At 36.7% G+C, this 23,750-nt stretch overlaps 1 protein-coding gene across 3 annotated transcripts in view; it reads left to right on the top strand.

Moving 5' to 3' along the window:
* Positions 1 to 22,247, top strand: part of KLHL5 (kelch-like family member 5) — a 43,316-nt gene extending 21,069 nt beyond the window's left edge. For all 3 annotated transcript variants that reach the window (XM_010291206.1, XM_010291205.1, XM_010291204.1), the window contains 7 exons: positions 6,553 to 6,765; positions 10,817 to 11,003; positions 11,947 to 12,171; positions 12,463 to 12,625; positions 17,071 to 17,283; positions 19,675 to 19,846; positions 21,947 to 22,247. In XM_010291206.1, coding sequence (XP_010289508.1) covers positions 6,553 to 6,765; positions 10,817 to 11,003; positions 11,947 to 12,171; positions 12,463 to 12,625; positions 17,071 to 17,283; positions 19,675 to 19,846; positions 21,947 to 22,003 — 1,230 coding nt within the window. In that variant the 3' untranslated portion in view covers positions 22,004 to 22,247. The remainder of the gene's footprint in view (positions 1 to 6,552; positions 6,766 to 10,816; positions 11,004 to 11,946; positions 12,172 to 12,462; positions 12,626 to 17,070; positions 17,284 to 19,674; positions 19,847 to 21,946) is intronic.
* The last annotated feature ends 1,503 nt before the right edge of the window (positions 22,248 to 23,750 follow it).

Raw genomic sequence — 23,750 nt, 5'->3', positions numbered from 1 at the left:
ATCTCTTAATAATCATCCTTTTATTTTAATGTAAAATGTTCTTCTTTTCCTTCTCATGAGCATATTTTAGTAATGTTATCAGCAGAAGGCGGCAGGAAAATTATCTCTGAAGCGAGTCAGTTCATCTGTTCTTTTGCAGTTTTGTGAGGCATTTTTCTCTCTTGATGAAATTTTGCCTATGTAAGCTCTTGGGACCTGAATGAGGATGTGTAACGTAAGAGATGTGGGAATTAAGATAGTATTTAATTTGCTTGTATGGCATGACATTGCATTGCTGTTAAGTTATTGGCTTAGACCCAAGAGGTGCGATTTCTGTCTTGTAATTAGTAGTAGAAATCCATGGATTTTCCTCTTATGGCCTTAGTTTTTGCTGGTTTAAAAACTTTTTTTTTTTAATTATTTCTTCTTGGCTTAAAATAACAGAATGGTAATAAATGTCAAGACCAGTGCATCTTTAAAGATGAATGTTAGGGATTATAGTCTTGCTATTTTGACTGGCAATTTATGACTTGTGGCAGAAGGGACTTGTGAACTTTCTGAAAGCCATTCTTTTATAGCACCTATTTTTCTTTCGTTCAGATCACTGGAAGATAGTTGTATGCCTTTTGGCCATTGTTTACTTCAGTGTTTGCTGTTTACTTGTTGCTTTTAGGCTTCAATGTGGATGAAATTTAAATTAGGTGGATTTTAAAAAGCCGTTTTCAAAACTAATTAGTTGTGCTAGATGGATTCTTCCCAAGGCCTCTTTTAATGTTGTTTAGTTCCAACAGAGACATGAAATTGAATTTTAGTAATAATGAGTAATAGAGAAGCAGCTTCTTTAGTTTGAAATGAATGTTGCTATGGAAACTGCATAGAAATGTATAGTCCAATTGAATCTTCACTTAAAATAAATCCCCAAGTAATTTCATTTGTTTAAAAGCTGTTTGAAAAAAGAAAATGTTCAACAGTAGTAAGTGCTAGCCACTTGATGCTCTTTCTATTAAGAAGTATAAAAGCATAAGGATTAAGTGCACCTGTAGTACCTGGAAATTCTGGTTGTTAAAACAATGAATTATTTTCATGCTGCAGTGGGCAGCATAGAACAACGGAGGATTATACTGACTATAGTATATGCTTCTGGCTTTTCCATGTAATTTTGTTTCTTTTAAAGCACTTGAAGTAGAAGGTAACGAATTATATAAAATACTTAAATTTTAATTTATATATGTTATTTTCTATGAGTTTATCTTTGACAGAAAAAAAATCAGATTGCCATATAACTTTCTCTGCAGTTAAAAACAACTTCTCAGTTTTGAGGTTATGACACATGCTATAATTTGATAATCATCTTACCTGCTTCATTAAAATATTTCTTTACATGAAGGCTAGAAATTCAGATGAAATCAGTATTTGGTTAAACTGAAGCACCAATCAGTGAGTTATCCCAGTAGGCCTACCTTGGTTAATAGGCCTGCTCTGTCTTAGTGTCATTGGAAAGCTTTAGCTTGATTTTATGGCATGATTTTAATCACATCATACAGTGCGATTAAAAAAATAAATTGATAAGGATTTGAGTGGTGCATTTGTTCATATTAAGGATGTAAATATATGTTATGCTAAAAGGACTTAAATGTTGCATTACTTTATTGCTTACTGTGTTGACAGTTGAGAAGTTTTTTCAGAGGAGAATAATTTGTAAGGTTATCATCAAAACAGCTCAATTTTTGACATTGCAAACTAAAGCTTGAAAAATCCTCAAGATGCATTAAGTGAAACATGAAATAAACTGAAGTGATCAGTAGTGGATTTCATGCTGTATAAAGAGCAACTCTGATTTTTATGCATCAGGGTTTTAAGATCAGAGAATCATGAGATATATCTGGGTAAAGGTATCTTTTTGTACAAAGGTTATCCTGTTTTGGTGTAGTTTATAGATGGTATTGGAGTCATACAATTATAAATTCAGGAATTTTATTAGGCTGTAATGTGTCTGTTCACTTTAATTCATAAAGCCTTTTTGCAAAAAATGCCTTCCGTGCATTTTTCTTGCTGCCTTCACAAAGTAAAAAGAAAGACTTCTTTTGTGTTTGAAGCAGTTGATACTGTACCTTGAATGAAAACCAAAAGGTAAACCAAAGGGAAGTTAATACTTTCAGATGAGGAAAAGCTAGCCTGTGTTATTTCCAGAACATGAAGTATCTATGGTGAGTAGCGAGGTCTTTTTAGGTGTCAGTAGCTTCTTCAGTAGCCAGATTTTTAACTGTCTTGATTACAATCAAAAAAGAAAAAGCAGACGTTTTAAACATTATACGTGATAGTGCCTGAGTCAGTCCCTGTATAGCTAGCTTTGTAATCTTCGTTGCTGAGCTTTCCATGCTTAAAGCAGAGTCAAAAGCCATTTTGATTTTCATCAGAAGTCTTCTGAAGTATGTGAGCAGTGGTAATGTTACAAGATTCAGATAACTTTGGAGTTTGCATGATTTCTGAGCACAGCCAGCAGCTGTTTATAAGAAGAAAAATTGAGAGAGGATAGATTAACAGATTGAGGACAAGCATAGAAGCTAGGAATTTTGCAGAATTTTTGCTTTCTCCTGTAAAGCAGGAGTTGGATAACAAAAAAATCATTGCAATATGGAGTTTATGATTTGGGAGGAGGAATCAGTGAGGCATAATTTGTCGTTCTGTTGCAACAGCCAGGACAGTTTGTTCTTTGGTAGCAGAGAGGGTGAAAAGGGGAGATATTTCAGGGTTTTTTTTTTCCACAAAGGGCCACTACCCAAAGATTGTGTTAGTGCCTAATACAAAGGATTTTGTATTCTTCCACCTGAAATTGCAGTCCAAAATATCCTGCTCAGTAATTATCTGATTAAAATACTCATTCACTTCTTTTCACCTCTGAAAACCCAAGGTATTTCTGTCTTTCAAGTTTCCAGAGTTCTGCCTAGCACAATAAGATCATTTCTGCCTTGGCAAGACTAACTAGGTTTCTGCATGCTGCCCAGCCTGTTCTGGAATCCAGAAACTATGCAGAGAAGGGTCAAGCTGCAGTGGTTGTAACTCTAAACAAACCCTGGGCACACTGAAAGCATTACGTTGGTTTATCACTTAATGCAGCAGTCAAAGCTGACTAAAAGTAAAGTAGCTGCTATCTGACATCTATCTGACTATTAATAGTTTACCAGGAGGTCAGATAGCTCAGTTATTGGTGAAGTCATACCTCAGTTGACCAGCTGACTGAAGCAGCCAGTAGTCAAAATTACATTCCCTGTTTGTTCTCATTGCCCAGGTTCAGAGTTTAAACACAGCCCTGTGGTTAGAGCTGCCTGTTGGGCCACCTCAGTGTACCCTCCTCAGCCTGCAGGTGTTCTGATGCTCTCTGAGGTTCTAATCCTTCTGACACAGTGTAGAGGGAAACTAACAATCTCACTAGATCCCACTGCAGGGATTAAGTACCACTTAGAAAGAAGCATCATGACATCTTGTCTTTTATGTGCTCCTAATACTTTTTTGCTCTGTATTGAGTCCAAGGCAGACCTGTGGTTAAGAGTATCAGTATTGCTCACTCTGCAGTTGATGAAGGGTGAATTTAAGGTTATGATGTGAGTGAGCAATGCACAGCATTGAACACGGGGACTGCGTGTCCGTGTTTCAGCTAATACATAACCCCCAGGCTACTCATTTGATAAAGTTTCCAAGCTCTTTGAGGAGCTAATTTTGGGGGTCGGAAACTTTTTTTTTTAACTTTCAGGACCAGAAAGCAAAGAGACTGAAACTGCAGACCGTTTGTTCTCTGAAATATCCTGTTCTTCCACAGAAAGTTCCCGTAAGAAGAAGGAAAGAAAGGCTAATGAGGAGGTTAAGAATGCTAGGAGATACACTGGCTACTTCTTTTTGTCTTCAGAACCTCTGACTGTAGAGGAAGAGGAATTGTCAGATTCTGATTATAAAAAAACCCAGACATAGGCCAAAGAGTGGTTGTATTCCCAGTGGAATGCTTTGATACTATGCTCAAAAGGAGTCTCTGCTTTAAAAATAGAATGGGAGCAAGAGGAAGTTGAACTTGTTCCCATCAGAAAGCAATTGTCTGCAAGCAACAAGAAGAAAAATCAGGCTTTTTAAACACAACAGCTGTTGAAGTGATTAAATCCAATTGGAAAAAAGCTTTCCAAAGAGGATCCCTGACTGCCTTACATAAGATCAGCTTGTCATTGCCTTCAGAGACAAAGGAAACTTTCCATGCAGGTGCCTTCCCCTTCCTCTTCCTGTGATCCAGATAGACAATGTGGAAAGTTTAAGGTAGTAAGTGTTGGCTTTTCTCTTTGCCAGTGCTCACTGCTGTTTTATTCAGCAAAACTAAAAGCACAGCTCTAGATTGCATACTCTCTAGGATAGAGAACCAACAGAAAAACAGCAGTGGAAAAAATTAACTCAGTGGAATCTGAATTTCTGTGAACTGCATGTTTAAACTCTGCAAATAATTTTGATCATTTTTCAGCTTCAATTTTACTCCCAAGCATTCAGTATCAGAGTAAGATAAATAACAGTGCATGTGTAGTGCTACTGAATATTGGTACAGTCCTTTCATTGTTTTTAATTCCTGTATTTGCTCATTTTCTTAACTTCCATCTTGTAATACAGAGAGTGAAATAAATTAAAGAGGAAAAGACAGTTCTATCTCCTTTCTAATCTACAACAGTTTTCACTTGGAAGCTCTACTTTTGTGTACCCATTTGGATCTCTCTAGTAGGAAAGCCATTCAGATATTAAATGTAAAATTTTCCTTTCCAAATTCTGTCCAGGAACACAGTTATGTGCACAGATAACACTTTCAATTATTTTCTAATTTCAACTCCAGAGTTACCTGTGGAGTGCAGTCACTTTTGATCTTTCCCCTTAGTCATCTTGTAGCCATCTTACTTACGTGTGGCTTTCACGTAAGGTGGACTGGTTTACTCCTTATTTGTTTTTTCCTCTTTGCTCAGCATTCTTTAATTAGTTAATATTTTTGCAGTACTGAAGTATAGCTTTGAAACGATTAGACTAAGCAGTAAGAATGAATAAATGTTACCTTCTTCACTTTGCTGTCATAATGACCTTTGCAGATGCAATGCCAAACTGTACTTACTGTATGTTTTTTGTTGCCATTTTATATGCTAAATTCATACCTGTTTTGTAGTGCAGGTCCTGCTTCTGCTCCTGAGCTTCTTCCTGGGTTTTTTGACCTAAAAATCCTAATTTTCTTCCAACATGTATGTGCTTCTAATCCAGAATTTTTTCATTAGTGTGCAATTCTTTCTTTTTAAATCATTAAAGAAGATACTAAGTAAGGCTGATTTTGATATATTAGGCCCAGTTAGACTTCCTTGTCTGTGGATCTAATGCACTTTTATCCTCCAGATGTTTTGGGGGTACATGTGATGGCAGAGCAAAACCAGCATCCTGTTGACTAGCTACCTGGCAATCAACAGTGCGTTTAACTAAATTGATTGTAATATTGTTTTGTTGTCATGAAGTTACTCTCAGTTTGGAGTACGAGGTTAACTGGGGTTTGAGCTAACAAAATGTAAGAACATGTTGTGATTCATAGACTACTCTTACTTTCCTTTCCTTTGCTGCCTTGTAAAGGTGTATGGAGAAAGAGGATAGACATGATCTCACCCTTTTTTGTTACATTCAGGTTTCTCACTGTAAGTTCATAGTGCTGATTGTGTTGCTACATACTTCTCTGCTATTTCTGCCTAAGTTCATGAGAATCCTCACAGAATATTCTGCGAGTCCTAGTATTATGAAGCAATAGGATATCAATGTCAGGAATGTTACATATTGTGACTTTCCTATTTTGACATAAGGATTTGTTGCTTGAAATGACAAGATGAAAGTTAGGAAATTGAATCCTATCAAAATAAATATTATTAATAAAGCAAGGTGTGTACAGTATTGTGGATTCTTTGTATGTTTTGCTCCCCAATCAATCAGAACAGCTGTACAAAACCTACAAAATAGTAAAATAAACTTAAAATAATCAATTTAAAATCAACAATAAAATTGTTAGTGTTGTTTATTTCCTCTGAAAACTTAATGCCATAGTTTTTATCTAGCAGTAATGAAAACAGTGAGATGTGCCCAGTAGTTGTAGCATATTGTGCTCTTTGCTTGACAGAGCATCTTGCATTGTATTCTACATTGTCAACAGGAACAAACTGCACCTTTTGGTTTTCTTTAAACTATACTTCAGAAAGTATTTCTTCAAGTTGCAGTTTCAAGATAGTAACCCCCACAACCCATTGCTCATTTCTGTCCCTACACTCACCCCCGCCCCACATTGTTTCAGCACATCTGTCTGTGGGGCTGAATGATAGAGTTGGGGAAATGATCGGGGGTCAAAATAACTTGGTACATTTTTATTTTACTTCTTTTTTTCCCTCCCAGGTCGGTTCTCCAGTGGTGTTTACTGGCAGAACTGAGAGATGGCATGAAGGGAGGGAAAAGAAGGGAGAATATAGTAGGAGTTCCATAAAATGTCTTCAAAGTATGATGTCACCTATATTAAAAAATACTTCTCTTTTTCAGGAAAACTTCATGGAAGTAATTAGAAACCAGGAATTTCTGTTATTGCCAGCCACTGAAATTGCAAAGCTTTTAGCAAGTGATGACATGAATATTCCTAATGAAGAAACTATACTGAATGCACTACTTACATGGGTTCGACATGATTTGGAACAGAGAAGGAAAGATCTCAGTAAACTCCTGGCTTACATTAGACTGCCTCTGCTTGCTCCACAAGTAAATTGTTCAATTCCTCTCTAGTTTATACCATGGTTACAGTGGATATAATGTCTACAGCATTGATATATTGATAGTGACAAATCATAAAGGCTTCAGGATTCTTAATGATTTGGGTTCTTATAGCTGCATATAAGGATTTAGTATGTTGTATAGGCATGATAGTTTGTATCTGTTTGTGAGCTGCAACATATTCTGGTCCTAACCTGAGACCAGTCAGGATATGAAAAGGGGGGAAGCTGCTAGCAAAAAATCGCTTCTGTTGCCTGGAAAAATGCTTATCAAGGATATGGTTGTCACTAGAAGGTGTGTCCTGTTTAAATTTCTTCTTTATGGAACTTGCAGAGTTTATTTGGATCATTACATTTCCTTCATATAATCATAGCTGTCCTTGAGATTTAGGAAATACAATTTGAATAAATTATTTGGAGTGATTTTTCTTCTATGAAGTCTGAAGTCTACCCCATCTTTGCATACTTTTTGTTCTTCACAATCAATACTTTTTTTCCTTCTCGGACATTTACGCACAATGTTGAGGAACACTTGAGCTCAGTTTCTTTAAATAGTTGTGAATTACGGTTTTCCTAGTCCTGTAGGAATGCTTACTCTTGTTAGTGTCATGTGTGGAATTGTATTTGTTGTCTGATAGCACGCATGTAAACTAGGTTTGTTTTGGGTTTTTTTTTAATTATTTTTTTTCCTTTCTTCTCTGTGCTAGCCTTCCTTGCGGGACCTTTGTTAGTAATATTTAACACTTACTATACAGTCAAAGGATTTTGCTTTACATTTTTCAGTTTGTTTAGTGAGAATTATCTCTATTAAATGAAGAAAATAGGATTTGTATGCAACCTGAATCATAAGTAGAATTCACAACAAAAACTGAGTTTGATTTATTCATAGTGATAAATCACATACACAACATTCTGTGTATTACCTTTAATCAGTTATCTTCTTGCTGGGTAGGAAGATTCTCTAGCAAGCATTTTAATATTAATATTTCCATACTGATTATTATATATGCAATGGCAGGATTTTCTCAGTTGTGGCCTTGACTTCGTAATTCAGTTTTTCTAGACACATAATACAGTGTAAGCCAGTTGATCTGGAGGAAATAATTCTTTTGTTGAGCATTTAATTAATTCATAACTAAGCACTGCTGTATTCCTTTTACTTAATTGACCGTAATTGAAACATCTTTAGAAAGTACAGAATTTATCCCAGAAGTCTGTACTGAAATCAAATTATGTCCACTCAGTAACTGATTAGAGAAGTAGCAGAATGAAACACAAAAGCAGTATCATGTTACACTTATTTTATCTTTAATTTTTCATGTCTTCTCCAAATATATGCTTATATTTTCAATACAGTATTTTTCTGTTGTCTTTTTATTTATTACTTTCTTTAACAAATTAAAGTGTTACAGCTGTGATTTTTTTTATGGCAACAATTAGTGCATTGAGTAAATAGGTTTGAAGTGCCCCAAACAGTCTTAATGTTTTGAGAATCATGTTTTGGTTCATGATCACATGACATCAGGCAATCTGACAGTAAACATAACATAATTAAAAGGCTTCCAATTTTACGGTTGAAGGGTTAAAGCTATTTGAAAGAAATGAAATTAGAAAATTGAACAACTTGCTGAAATCAATAACATTGCAAGTGGAGATGCAAAGATTATTAGATAGATTAATACACTTAAAAAAAACCCCAACTTTGGGAAATACTGTGAAACTAGCACTGGAAGCAAAAAATAGTAATGAATTGTCAGTTTTATTGGTTGTGTTTTTATGCATCTCTTTGTACATAGCATTCTGTCATCTATTTGGTTAATGCAGGCAGTGTCCTAAATATTTGTAAGTCTCCTTTTGCTCTTAAAAAGGCTAAAGATGAATATTTGTCAGCTTCTTAAGCTGTAAGGTGGCAAGCATTCCAGCTCTGATAAATGAACGAAAAAAATGATTAAGCAATTTCTGAGTTACAAGATGGTTCAGCTTCTTTTTAGACAGAAATTCTTAGTTTTTAAGTATCTACGCTACCTTTCTCTTCATCAGGTTTCAAATTATTATAATTTTATGCTAACACATAATTTGTAACTGCTCAGTTAGAAATGCTTTCAGTACAAGGAGCTATGTAAATAATAAAACTCGGAAAATATTTGCTTTCATTTAAGTAAGCCCATTCCAAGTTCTTGAGTGAAGAATATTTATAGAAAATTGTAATACAGTAGGTTTAGTTTCAAGAGCCTGCAAGTTTTTTGGGTACCAAAACAGTCTTGGATTGCATTTCTTTTTAACTGAGATGAAGTTGCTTTCAGAGATTGAGACTGTGTGCCATGAGAAGACTTCTTTATAGGTGGGGGGCAGGGTTAGAAACTGGAGAAAATGCAGGTTGCATCTTGTTGTTGTAAAATTCATATATACAGACATGGCATTGCTTTAAATATTAAATGCTGCGTGTCTATCAGAAGAATCTATTGGAGGTCTGAATTGGTCATATTGTGTATAAGTCTTAATTTTCATGCATGCAACTATGACAATGTCTGATTTAGGACAGCAGTAATTCACTGATTTAAAAAAAAAAAAAAGTGCAATTCTGTACCATTGCATGCTGATAGTTAAAAGACAGCTTTTAGTTTACTATTTCATAATCACAAAGTGTCCCTGTCAAGTGATAAAAGTGGTAAGTGGTGCTTTGGGTCAAGAGAAGAAACAATAGGAAGTACTGAAAGTAAAGAATGAAAATCAAGTTCCCTCTTCTAATTTACATGAGAACATCTTAATTAGCTATTTTAAATAGAATCAGAACATTAGCCAATTAGAGAAATACTGCACAAAGTCAGGCTCAGTTTTCTGAAAAGTCGCTGGTGAAGGGCTTTGAAAGTTTGTTTTGTTTTGTTTTTATTCTCTCTGTATGTTAATTACGTTTTCTGTCATAGTTTGTGTTGATTTGCCTGATACAAAAATGTTCAGGCTTAGCAGTCTGTACTTACCTGTATGTCTTTGGGAACCATGAATGTCATACTTGCCACTTTGCAGTCATAAGGCAGCTTTAAGCCAGGACTATGCACATCATATTATGTGCAATTATTTCATAATGAGTCCCTTTAGTACTCCCAATTACTAATTCCACAGCAATTTTGTACCTGTTACTGGCTGGCTGTCAACAGCTCAACAATACATTTCATTCTGGTTTGTGGACTTGTATTTCTAATATTCACAAAGTGTTTTGATTTTGCAATGGCAGTTGAGAGGCATTTGCCTCTCATTGTTCTGACAACTGTCCAAGTCCCAGTGGGGCACTTCACTTGCTTTTTTCTGTGTTGACGCTCAGAAAAAATGCCAGTTGTCTAGACTTCTAATAATTAGAGCTGGGACACTCAACCTACTAATATATTTTTCCTGCAGTCTGACAAACATGGAGTACAAAAGACTCCAGAATCTTTAAACATAACTTTTATTAGTAGTCTTTATTTAACTTTAATTTTATTTAAGTCAGATTTAAAATTTAACACTTGTCAAATTTGCTTGCATCCTTGATCTTAAAATTTTTAGCACAGGCTTGTATTAACTGATATACTGTGATCTGAGTCACCGACAGAGTGAGGAATAGAATATGTATTAAAATATCCAGTCTGTGGCTGAAGCAGTTTTACAGACCCCTGGATTGGGTGGGTTCAGGAGTAAGAGTGTGAGGTTAAACTGACTTACATACCCGGAGCCTGATTCCATTTCCTTGAACATACCTGTAGTGGCACAGGAACACAAGGAGATTTTGTTTTCTTCCTTTGGACCATTCAGCTTAAATTATCCATTAAGATCAGATGGCCTTTCTTTTTTTGTTTGTTTTTATGTACTTATGGCTTAGCTTAAAATGTGAATGTTTCTTTCTTAGAAGGTTATATTTACCCTGGTCTTTTTTTATATGACTATTTTGAAAACACATAGATTTTAAATCAGGCAGTGGAAGTCTTTGGATAAAATGTTTTCTTGTAATCTTTTTATTCTTTATGTGGTTTATAGCAATGCAGCTTGTTTAATTTTCTTTTTCACAGTTTCTGGCAGATATGGAAAATAATGCACTCTTTAGGGATGACATTGAATGTCAAAAACTCATTATGGAAGCAATGAAGTACCATCTGTTGCCAGAGAGACGACCTATGTTGCAAAGTCCTCGCACCAAACCTAGAAAATCTACAGTGGGCGTGTTGTTTGCAGTTGGAGGAATGGATGCAACAAAAGGTATTGGATTATATAATGATTAGTTGATGAGCTGTTTTGATTCTTTTTAAAAAGAGTGCTTCATAGATCTTTTTACAACATGTTAATTCTAAAATTCAAAGATTCTGCAGTATAGACCATGAAACGTCTTAAATGTACACTGTTTATTAGGTTAAAAAAAACCTATGTAGCTTTGATAATACCATAAATATTCTGGAAGCTAGAGTTATGATTGATTTGAAATTATCAAGGGACTATCTGATTTCTGAGTAGTGAAATGTTGAATTGAGTGAAAACTAATCTTTATTTACTTGAGTGGGAAGTAATTTGGAAAATGAAGAAAATGACAGAAAGGGCACAAAGGTGACTTGCACATGCATTTAAAAAAACAAAACAAAACAAAAAAACCCACCAACCAAAAAATACACTTTTTTACTAATTGTTGAATGGTTCTGTCAGAGCTACTTGAATTTTCTTTTTTATAGACACTTCCATACTGTTTAATGGTAGTTAAAAGGAATCTGGCAAGTTAGAAAAGTTACAGCAGAGAAAGTGTTTTTTTTCATGTGTTGTAAAGTTAGCACTTCTAGTACTTCATGTCACATAGCTTCAGATTTCTTTTCTAATATTACAAAACAATTGATTTCAGTACATAATTGGATTTCACAAGGGTTGTTTTATATTCCTAACGTTTGTATTTCTAAGGGCTTGATTCTGCAAAGCAGTTAGAAATCTTGCTTTTTGTCTTGAAAAGCACTGAGAAAGTCCATCTTCATAATGGTGCAATTAATTCCTGAGGAAGTCAAAAAAGACTATTTGTATAGCTAGAATTAAGAAGATGATGCAGGAGGTCATGCTATCTTGTGGGATCAGCATATTGCTGAAATAAAAACTATGCTAATAGTTCTGACTTTTTTTTATATATAAAAAAAAAGTCATTTTTTATGCATACGTTGTCGTTCAGGCGCTACAAGCATTGAAAAGTATGAACTTCGTACCAACATGTGGACTCCTGTTGCAAACATGAATGGACGAAGATTACAGTTTGGAGTTGCAGTCTTAGATGACAAATTGTATGTTGTTGGTGGCAGAGATGGACTGAAAACATTGAATACTGTGGAGTGCTACAACCCTAGGACAAAAACTTGGAGTGTAATGCCACCTATGTCCACTCATCGTCATGGTCTTGGTACGTAGAGTGCTGTAAAAGTTGAATGCATATTTCTAAAAGGTTATCTGTTTCAGGATTGGTCAAAAAAACGTTCAGAAATTAAGTTTAGGGGTGTGGAAACTTTGTTTTAATGCTAACTGCTCATTGAATGGCTTATCTCCTTCAGTTATATCCAGCATTGGCTACCAAAAGGAAATCTATTTTATTTGTTTTTAAATATTTTGTGGTGCACACTGGACTATCACTAGGAAAATTTGATCTTTTTTCCCCTTATCCAGAAGCGATTGTTTCTCTTATCTGTTTTTTTAGGAGTAGCTGTATTGGAAGGTCCCATGTATGCTGTAGGAGGACATGATGGCTGGAGCTACCTGAATACAGTAGAAAGATGGGATCCACAGGCTCGTCAGTGGAACTTTGTAGCTAGTATGTCAACTCCAAGGAGCACTGTTGGTGTAGCAATATTAAATGGAAAGTATGTGAAGGCAACTTCCATTTTCTGTCTCATTATTTTAATGTAATTACAGAACCATCCTAAATGACTGTTAATAATTTCTCTTGACATATACTTGTTGATAGAATTAAGAACAAAGTTTCTTCATTCACAGAAAAGTTACTGTATTGGGTCTAGCAAGCTTCCCCACAGCATCCCAGTGGCCCTCAGTATCACTTATGAGACACCATCTCTATGAGCTAATAAGTAGTTACTGTCTCCTTAACACAGAAAGGAGCAAATGATTCTTCTTTTTCATTGATTTGCTCTTACTATGACAGTTTGAACAATCAACTTCCAAAATTACTGTGAAGTCATGGAGTACTCATGTTATATTGCATTAACTCAGAACAGTAAGCTCTGGCAGAACAAAATCTAATCTGGAGTGGTATCTGAAATTTCTAAAGCTGTTTTTCAGTGAAAATATGCCTAATTCCTAATACAAAGCATATTCAGACGACTAGGTCATTGTATGTTGCAGTCACAGGAAATGGCTGGAAGTGACTTCAAGGAGTTCCCTAATCCATTCAGCTACCCCAAAGCTGAATCAGTTACATCTGAAACACTCATAGCCAGCGTGATCTTGTTTGTAACCTGCAGTGGTAAAGTTTCTGTAACTTCCCTAAGCAATCTGCTTAACTATTAGTACCTCTGTCGTGTCAAGTCTTAAGTACTGTTTGCTGATTTATATTATTACTGTTTGTACTATCCAAAGTGAACATGGAAGATGCATCTTTTCTTTCCTATTTGCAACAGCCTTTTGTATTTAAAGACACATGTCCCCTCAGTATTCTGTCATCAGGACTGAATAACTCCAGGTCCTTCAGTCTTTATTTGTAGGCCATGATTCCTAGACTTTGAGTGATTTTTATTGTTTTCATTTGGACTAAGTGTAATTGTTCTGTAGCATCCCAGAATACAAGTGGTACTTGAATCAAGCTATTACAAAAGTAAAGATCAGTTGGAATCACAGAATCGTACAATAATTCGGATAGGAAGGGACCTTTGGAGTCATCTGATCCAACACCAACTCCAACCTTAAAGTTGGATCTAGTTTCAAAGTTAACTGAGGTAGTTCAGATCATATCTGAGTTTTTAATATGTCCAAGGATGGAGAGTCAACAGCCTGTTCCAATGTTTGACACCCGTTGTACTGAACACTTTTCTTATAATATCCAGTTGAAATATCTCAAATTTGAACTTGTCTCTTGTTCTTCCTCCTTCACTGCATACCTCTGATCTGTCTTCTATACGACCTCCCATTAGGTGGTTGAAGACAGCAGTAAGATGCCTCCTTAGCTGTCTCAAGAATTCTTAAGACTGCACAAAGGCAGCTCTCAGCCTTTCCTCCTTTGTCATGTGTTCTAGCTCCCTCATCATCTTAGTGACCATCAACTGGGTTTGCTCCAATATGCCAAAATTTTTCTTGTGTGGAGAGCCCAAAGTTGGACACAGTATCAAGAAGCAGTCTTATATATACTAAATAAAGGGGATCAGCTGTCATTATTTCAAGGCCATACTGCTGACTTGTCTGCCAGGACTTCTGTTTTTGCTAAGCTGCCTCCTCTCCTGTCAGCTCCCAGCCTGTACTATTGCATGGGAATATGCCATTCCAGGTACTGGACTTTGCATTTGCCTTTGAGCTTTATGAGACTACAGTCAGCCAGCCCATTTTTCCAGCCTGTCTAGGACTCTCTGAATAGTAACCAAACCCTCCAGCATATCAGCAACTCCCCTTAATTCGGTATTATCAGTAAAATTGCTAAGGCTCATTTCCATTACATCTTTCAGGTAATTCATTAAGATATTGAACAGTATCAGCCACAGTATCAGCCTGGGAGGAACACCACTAGTAACCAGCTGCCAGCTGGACTTCATACTGCTGATCACAGATCTTTGAGCCCAGTAGTCCTTGCAGTTTTCCACCAGCCTTGTAGCGGTGTCATAGTTTAGCCCCAGCCAGCAACTAAGCACCACGCAGCCACTTGCTCACTCCCCCCACCGTAGGTGGGCTGGGGCAGAGAATTGGAAAAAAAACCTCATGGGTTGAGACAAAAACAGTTTTTAATAGGACAGCAAAGAAATAGGAAATAATAATGGTAATATTACTGATAAAGGAATATACAAAAACAAGTGATGCACAATGCAGCAATTGCTCACCAGCTGGTGATTGACAGCCCATCCCCAAGCAGCGATTCCCACCCCCTGGGCAACTCCAGTTTTTTATATTGAACATGACATTACCTGGTAGGGAATATCCCTTTGGCTGGTCTGGGTCAGCTGTCCTGGCCGTGTCCCCTCCCAGCTTCCTGTGCCCTTCTCGGCTGGCAGAGCGTGGGGAGCTGAAAAGTCCTTGACTGAGTATAAGCACTACAACTACTTATCAACACCTAAAAACATCAGTGTGTTATCAACATTATTCTCATACTAAATCCAAAACACAGCACTATACCAGCTGTTAGGAAGAAAATTAACTCCATCCCAGCCGAAACCAGGACAAGTCTGCTTATCCAAACCATGTTTTGCCAGGGTGGCTACAGGACTACAACAGTAGACAAAGCTAACCTGATTTGCTGAGTAGTATCATGGTTGTGGCAGAATATTTACATTCTCTTGACCACAGATTCTCACTTCCTGCTTATGTACTGTCTGATGCATTTCCCTTGACCTGTTTGAATATTATAAGATAGCAAAAAAACTTTTCACACTTTTGGGGGGGGGGGGGGGGGAGGTTTGTCTCCTGCTAAACTGGTACAGCTAAAATGTACCTACAAAGGGTCCTGTGAGATCTGGAACAAGTCCAGCAATGAGTGGAAGTGCTCAGTGGGTGCAGGAAGGAGGGAAGAACTTCCACACCAGCAAGCCTTGGGCTGCCATCTGCCAGTCTCAGATGCCTAAGTTAGGTCTGAAGCTTGCTATATATTCAGCAGAGGGTCACAGGTGTGGTGAAAAGCACCAGAATTAGAGCCTCACATTTCTCTTATTATTACAGAACATTCCCTAGACTCTTAATGTAGACAGCAACACTAGATGCCTATAGCTAAAAAACTTAGAAGCGCATGCAGCATTTCAGCTGAGGGAGCAGTAATTTCTCCACTTTCTAGTAATATCTATCTTAACTTGATATATTTCAGATGTATTGCTCAAAACTTTCATATAGAGAAACTAATACATCTTTGTCCATGTCCAAAATGTGAAATCACTGCATAAGTGATCAAAACTGTATAAAGTTTTGGGGGGAAGGTAATATGGGAGGCTTCATTTAAATGCTATGTTGCGTAGAGTTGGTTTTCAGTCATGAACTTTGTGGAACTGCAGTAGGATTTTTCAATATTCTTCAGTACATTCCTTAACATAAACAAGTTGTGTTATTAAACATGGGAACTTCCATGGAAATGTGTTTTTCTAAAAGGGTATTAATATTATTACTGAGAACTACTAGGTCAACCATATCTACAAGATGCTTGTAATTAAGTTTGTTGGTCAGTATATTTAAAAAAACAAACAAGGGTGTTTCCCAAGCTGAGGACATCTTGAATAGTGCTTCACAGTAACCGTTGTAAATTGTTCACACGCTCATTATATACAGTATCTAATGCTTACTAGATTATTTAACCATACTATAATGTTCCTTAGGCTATGAAAGGATTTCATTAATGATATTTCAGGTGATCCCTCAAACTGGACTTACTTCTGATGTGTTGCTTCCTTTTTAGAACGGCTTCTGAGTTCCTACCTTTCCAAATAATAGTGCTGGGCGTTTCTGCTTCTAAGCACAGATTGCTCATAAACTCTGTGCATAAACTCTTTATCAAGCTTGATTATTTGATGAGTTTTAAAGATTCATCAGTGATGAAGTGCTCCTAAAGCCAATCTTTTCCTTCTAGCCTTTCCAAAAAGTTTGGAATCCTTTGTTAATACCAAATGCTAGAACCCTTTTTGTTAGAACTGAGCAAACTAGGCCACCTAGTGGGTGTGAGGGACTTCATGTAGCGCTGGCATTCATAACCTAAAGCCCGGGTCCAGAAAGATACTTGAATGCCGAAGATGAGGCAGGGCAGGGTTGTTGCATGCACAGATCCACTACTGAATTTTTCCCCTCTGACCCTGCTAGAAATGGGCCTTTGTCTGTCAAGTCATATAAGTAATTCTGAAAATGTTAGCGATATGCATAGGTTAGAACATAAACGCTGTGTTACAGATATCAATCTTCCGTAAATGATTGTTGTTACGCTTTGAGCATGACAGTAGGAAAAGATTGGAGCAAAATCTTACCTGAGTTTTTGCAACAGAACATTCTATTGAAAGTTGAAAGTCTCCTTCTAAACTTCCTTTTTTAACAAACTTGAAAGTCCTTCATACATCACTGGAAACTTTGTCTTGTTCAGACAATATTTATTTACCTTTTTTTTTTTTTTACTTTGTAGGCTTTATGCAGTTGGTGGTCGAGATGGAAGTTCTTGTCTTAAGTCAGTAGAATGTTTTGATCCTCATACAAACAAATGGACCCTCTGTGCTCAGATGTCAAAAAGAAGAGGTGGTGTAGGTGTAACCACCTGGAATGGGTTCTTGTATGCAATAGGTGGTCACGATGCCCCAGCATCAAACTTAACATCCAGGCTGTCAGACTGCGTAGAAAGGTAATATCCTGATGAAGGTAATATCCTGCTAGTAACTCTAATACTGCTAGTCTATAGAGTGATTTATGGAAAGAGCTCTAAGTAGAAACCCAATAAAATAGCTGTGTTATTTCTAGCATGAGCAGAGGAAACCTATGTATAAAAACATACTGTGTAGTCATAATATGATTCAAAATGTTGCCAAGACAGATTATTTAAAGTGAATTCTCCCTAATGCACTTCATCTAGAAAATTATTTTTTTCTGACAATCTCATTGAGTTAATTATGATTGATTACTGAGAACAACTTGGAATTGAATGCTTTTTAAAATGGAGCAGAACTTCTTTCACAGGAGAAGTCTGTATCAGTTCATATTATAACTGTAAAAAGAGTTAACAGTCAGGGTTTGTGGATCCTTAAATACCCTATTCTTTCTTGTATCCCCTGATACAAGAATGGAATGACATTGGGAAACTGGCATGTAATTCAGTCATTCCAAAGTTGGTATGACTTTTACATAAAGTTATTAATGAATGACTGTGTTACAAATTGCAGAAGCATAAAATAATCCATAAGGATCCATAAAATAATTAAAAATTACAATAAATCAGTAAATACTTCATAATGCTTCACTGCATTAAGTCTTCTCTGGCATTTCAAGTATTTCTGAATACGCTTTAATTCTTTTCTTACCACCACCACCCCCAATTGTAAGACTTCAGTTCTTTCCTGTTACCTCCCAACACTTACAGTGATTCTTCATCACCCTTCTTCTCCTTTTATTGAATTTCTTTATGCTGGGACATGTGATTTGCCCTCTACTAAAAAAAAAAGAAAAAAACCCAAAAAACCCCCCACGAACACTCCTTCCAAAAAAACCTCACCGCAAAACAGAGCTGTAGTTTTCAAACTTCTGGTGTCCTAATAGACCCCAAAATACATAGTGTGGCCCATACCACTTACCATTCAGAAGTTGCACTAAAAAGACCCCGGAAAGGTTTGCAGATAGAAAGATACATCTTGGCAAATACCAAACTTTTTAGAGGAATACAGATAATTAGAAGGTTGAGAGAAAGCAATAGGTCCATATATTTTTCTGTGTCAATATTCTCTGAAACAAAGTTACAGAACACATGACTTTATTAAATAGGAATAATTTTGTAATGCATTTTGCCCTCGCTGTCTTATGTGAGATGAAACTGAGGACCATCAACTTCATGGAAATAGTTCCTTTAAAAAAATACATTTCATAAAACCACACTAAGCTTCTGAGTATTTGTTTACTACTATGTTTTGCAATAAAAGTCACTTTTCCCAGATAAATAAATTGGTTTATAAATTAATTATAAAACAACTTAAATTGAAAAGTAAATTCTATATGTAGGTCACTAATCACCCTCTTTCGCTGCATTATACTACCATTTGCAGCATGTGCTTCAGGCAGTATTTTCATGTTATGATTATGTTTGCATGCATTTCTGTAGTACTTTAATTAGAGAACTGCAGATAAAATCATTAGAGCTCATTATAGCTATGCTCTTCAAACAGATCAAGACTAGTATCTTCCAAACTTGCTTTTAGCAAGTGTGATCTTAGAATGGCCTCTCAGCCAAATACATACTTTCTTTGTATAGTTCTTTAGAGCCCTTCAGAGCTCTGTGATTACATCAATTCTGCTGTAAGCATCTGCTATCTTAACAGTGTCTCTTTCAGTCAGGTTAAAGTATGTTCCTTGGCATAAGAATAGCATGAACTCTCCTATGTAGTTCTCAGTTTGACTTTTAAAGAATATTGATATTATTCTAGAATCACATTTAATGTTTTTCATTACACCATCTGTCTTTTACTGTGTTAATAATGTTTACTTCTGATGATACAGAGCTATGATTAAAGTGCTGTAAATTGTCTAAAGGGTTTTGCATTTGCCCCAGAACCTTCTCAAACTGTTCTGGGGTGGTTTTGAGGTTTTCTTTAAATGGTAATCTTTCATGGGAAGTTACTCTCTTTAGTACCATACAGCTCTGTTTTGAGAGCCTGTGCCTTGACATGTAGTCGTCAATTAGAGCAAGCACTTGCTCTACTGCAGTATAGCAGCAGAACTGTTTCTGGAGTGGTACGCTTAGACATACAGTAAGAAACATAGTAAGAGCAGCTGTATGTATGTGTATGTATTACTATATGGAAAGCAGCACAAAGTAGATACGTAGCTAGTACTGACTGTGTTACCAGACAACTAAAGAAATATGTTCAAAGAGAGTATTTTGGGGGAAAAAGTCCTTTGAAATTAACACCCAAATCTGTGCTGTCCTAATAATACCTGTTTTCTATTACATTGAGAGTGTCAATTCCAGTACGTTTTTTCAACTGAATTGTGGCAACAGCTTTAGAGCATAACACAAATTATCTTTTAGGTATGATCCAAAAACAGATATGTGGACTGCTGTGGCCTCTATGAGCATTAGCAGAGATGCAGTGGGAGTATGTCTTCTTGGTGACAAGTTGTATGCTGTCGGAGGATATGATGGTCAAACATACCTTAATACAGTAGAGTCTTATGATCCCCAGACAAATGAATGGACACAGGTATAGTTTCTGATCAGAACATACACTACTATTTATCTTGTTATTTCAAGTGTGCCACTTTTTACAAGGAGAATTCACATACTCCCTCTCTAAGAAGCACTTTCTTACTAGTCTGTTTTAAGTATATCTTTTTTTTTTTTTTTTTGGCTAAAATCTCAGGGTGACTTGTCTTGAATAGACAGGTGTTAACTTCTAATAAACTGCCCTTCTTTCTTTGCCAAAGGTACCTATTTTCTTTAACAATTTCAAGTACTGTTAATAAATCTATTGACATGTTCCCCAAACTGTCATAAAGGGTTCTGTTTACATGACTTCCTATTCTGAAAGCTAAATGATAAATGTAGATTAGTTTTAGCTCTAGTGTGTCTCTCAACAAGTTTATCAATTTCTTCAAGGTTTTGGACATCTTTTCATAAACAATCCTTTTTTGATGTGAATGCTATGCGACTTTTAGGAAGCCTTTTCCCATTTATCTTCACCCAGCTTAAAAAAAAAAAAATCTTCAATTCATGATCAGAAAACATTACTGTCAATTCAAAGCTTGGTTACTTTTACTTTTTTCTAGCTCCAGGAATGTGCCTCTCTGTGGGAAGAGCACAGACAAGGAAATCCTGGGCAGGGTGTCCTTTGGTATCGACTGCCATTTGAGATACCCTAACGGGTCTACATCCACAGAAGGCTGACAGATACAGCACAGAATCTATGGGAGACCAAGGCCGTTCTGGTGTCCAGTTGCAGGCCAGGATGAATGTCCAAAGTCATCTAGAATAGCATTAGACACCAATATTTAGGCAGCTGAATTCTGACCTCCTGCATATGCTATCCCAGTAATAGCCCTAAGTAGCTAATTCAAAAAGAGAACTGAACTGCTCTCTTTCTAACACAGAAAACTGAGCTGTCCATTTCCCCCTTAATACTGCTGCAAGATCTTAAAACGTAAGTCATATAGGAGGCTCATAAGAGCTTGGTGCCTTCAGTGGCAGTACTGGTAATGATAACCCACGGCATTATTTTTCCTGCGAAAGAAAAAAAAAAAAAAAGTGTACCAGAGGAGAGAAACAGTGCTTCTCACAGTTGCATCTAAATGAACCTCACGTGATGTCTAGGTGGTGACTATCTGTATGTATCTTTGTATCCTTAGCCTTGACCCTCTATATCTTACTGAAGCCCGTGATCCCAGTATATAGGACAGTTTTGAACCCTTCCTAGAGGGATTTGGAAGTGTCTGTGTACCTGCCTTCTCTCTTGTTATGTCAGCAGTCTGCCACCACTTCATCCACACACAACTCAAAAGAGGGTATTGGAATCTTCCCAACTGAAGTTTGTCAGAGCCACAGACAGGTCAAGAGAACTCTGTTGTTCCTGGAAAGAAATAAAAAAGAAATAGGGGAGTTGGCATAAACACCCTTTTTGGTATTCAGGATAATCTCTGTGGCACTCGGTGTGCTATTCACACACACTTCAATAATAGGAAGTTTAAAAGAGAAAGCTAAAGGTGCGTGTTAGAAACTTACCTTCTCTTTTCAAGACTAACAATCTCAGAAGAAAAGGGTCTTGCCAGAAGTAGCTTCTGTTTACGAAAAAAGAATAGAGACTGGTAAATGACTCTGATTTCAAGAACTCTTAACAGGATTTTATCCAATGTTCAAGTAAAAAGGAGAGGTTGCCCCTGTCATGTTTGGCATTTTTGTTTGAGAGAAAAATGCATCCTTTTGCCAACCATTACCGAGTTGTCAGACTGTCTAGCTCAGGTGTCCAGTTTGTGCCATAACAAAGAATTCTTTTTCCTGTAATACCAAGGCATTGACATTATTAGTAAGAATTATTTCATACTCTTGGGGTTTGCTATTGTTTCCAAATGCTTCAAGCTAATAAAATATCTTCACCTTTTCTGTGGGTTTTCATGCAAGTTTTGGACCAATTTGCTATGTTTTTTTAAGTCATGTTAACAGAGTGTGGGTGATATTGCCACTCTGCTGCAGCTGTACAGCTATTATTAGAAGCATTAACTAAACACTGTCAGTTTTAGGGGGGGGGGGAAATACTTGAAGCTGATTGTATTTATCTCACAAATTTTTATGTATTTGTTTTTGCTTACAGGTTGCACCATTGTGCTTAGGAAGAGCTGGAGCATGTGTTGTGACTGTAAAACTGTAAAATCTTTCCTTTATGAAGGTGACATTCTCCTCCATAGACTCAGACAGTTTCTTTTTTCCTCAAGCAAACTACCAGTGCACCAATAAACACAAGGTGCAGGCTATCTTCCATCTTCCAGGCAAAGTGTTTGGTCTCAAGCTAACATGTACATGTTGTTCTTACGGACCAATATTAAGCACTTTTTAAAAAATCATCTTTGTTACCCATATGTTACAAGAATTCTATTTGTAAGGAAATCAGCCGCAACCAGCCAGTTGCCAGCAGATGAATTCTGTTTAGGAAGTGCTGAGAAATGAGTAAACTCGTGAGCGAACTTACTATAATAATCAAATATAACAGATCCAGGACCTTGAGCCCCCAAACATGCAGAGGAACGATGCTATAAATGGATATACTTCCACTGATATCATTGAGTCTATCTGTGGGTGAAAAAAGTTACAGGATTGGACCCCATATATTTAATTTGCCTATAATAAACATGTTTGGCTATAGGTATCTGAGATATTACAATGCAGGCTGACAAACCAATGCAAAACCACTGTAAATGGCAGGCGTAGTGCCTGCCTTGGAAATGAAGTTGTGTATTTGGTGAATCATTTGCACTTTTATCATCATTCCTAGTTTAGTGAACTTCTTATTTAACCAAAGCCTTATTTTAAATATTGTCTTATTATGCTAACAGAAATCTGCTATTTAATAATTTCTGCTGGAGATTTTTGACATCCAGTGTACTTTTTGGATTTTCAAAGTTTTTATGTGAGATGCAGAATATTGTACTTTTTTCTCTACTTTGGTTCTTATATTTCCTTTGCTATTTTTAAGGAAAAATCTCTAAGCATGAGCTATTGGAAGAATTCTAAAGTGTGATTAAAAGTTAACCAATTTAAGTTTAATGTTTGCATTTTGGAATTTTTGAAGCATTCCATTACACCTAGACTTAATTACATTTTTACATGAGGCTTTGCACTAATTTGAAAAGTATAATTTTATAAGATGAAGTGAAACAATTGTCTATCTGTCCAGTAAGGTTACTTCCAAATGTAAAGGGCCCAATCCTGCAAGATGCCTAACTGCCACCATTTAAGCATGTTCAGCATCTTACAGGAAGACTTACGTGTGCCTCGCAGGATTATATGAAATTAGTTACCTTATTTAACAGTTACCTAATTTTTTCAGATATTTTATAATTTGCCTTTCTTGAGCCCTATGCTGTTACACAGAATTGATTTGAACGGTCTGAATGTTCTTGGAAAGTCTCTTTGCTTTTCTGTGCCTTGTTCCTTATGTTTTCAAAACAGTAGTTCATGTGTGCGTGTTTGTAAAGGAAAATGGAAAGATGTGAGCTCACTGAATGTTTTTCAAAAGTTCGAAGCACCTGGGACCCAAAGTCTTTGTACATTTGTAATTTTAAATGTGTTAACGCTCTCGGTGAACTATTTATTGTTTTAAAAGAAATTACTAAGCAGCGAAACTTTGTGACGAGACCTGCACTGTTTGCAATTGAATACAGCTAAACTTTAAACGCAGTGTTGTTGGGTTGGCGCCTTTTTTCTCTAGCTTACAGTCCCTTCTGTGTACCCGTATCCGCGACTTAAGAAATGTTATTTTTACTGCTCCTCTCGCTGGACTTCTGCTTTTAGAAGAACTCGCTGTGCCTTCCAAGACTGCGGCGCGCGCCTTCCCGCGCACCCCGGCCCTACGCCGCCGGCGGAAGGAGGGGTCTCTTGCGGCCTGGCGCCTCGGGCGC

The sequence above is a fragment of the Phaethon lepturus genome, unplaced genomic scaffold (assembly GCF_000687285.1).
Source record: "Phaethon lepturus isolate BGI_N335 unplaced genomic scaffold, ASM68728v1 scaffold6807, whole genome shotgun sequence".
In the NCBI taxonomy this organism is placed as follows: domain Eukaryota; kingdom Metazoa; phylum Chordata; class Aves; order Phaethontiformes; family Phaethontidae; genus Phaethon; species Phaethon lepturus.
This window is presented reverse-complemented; position numbering and strand designations above follow the sequence as displayed.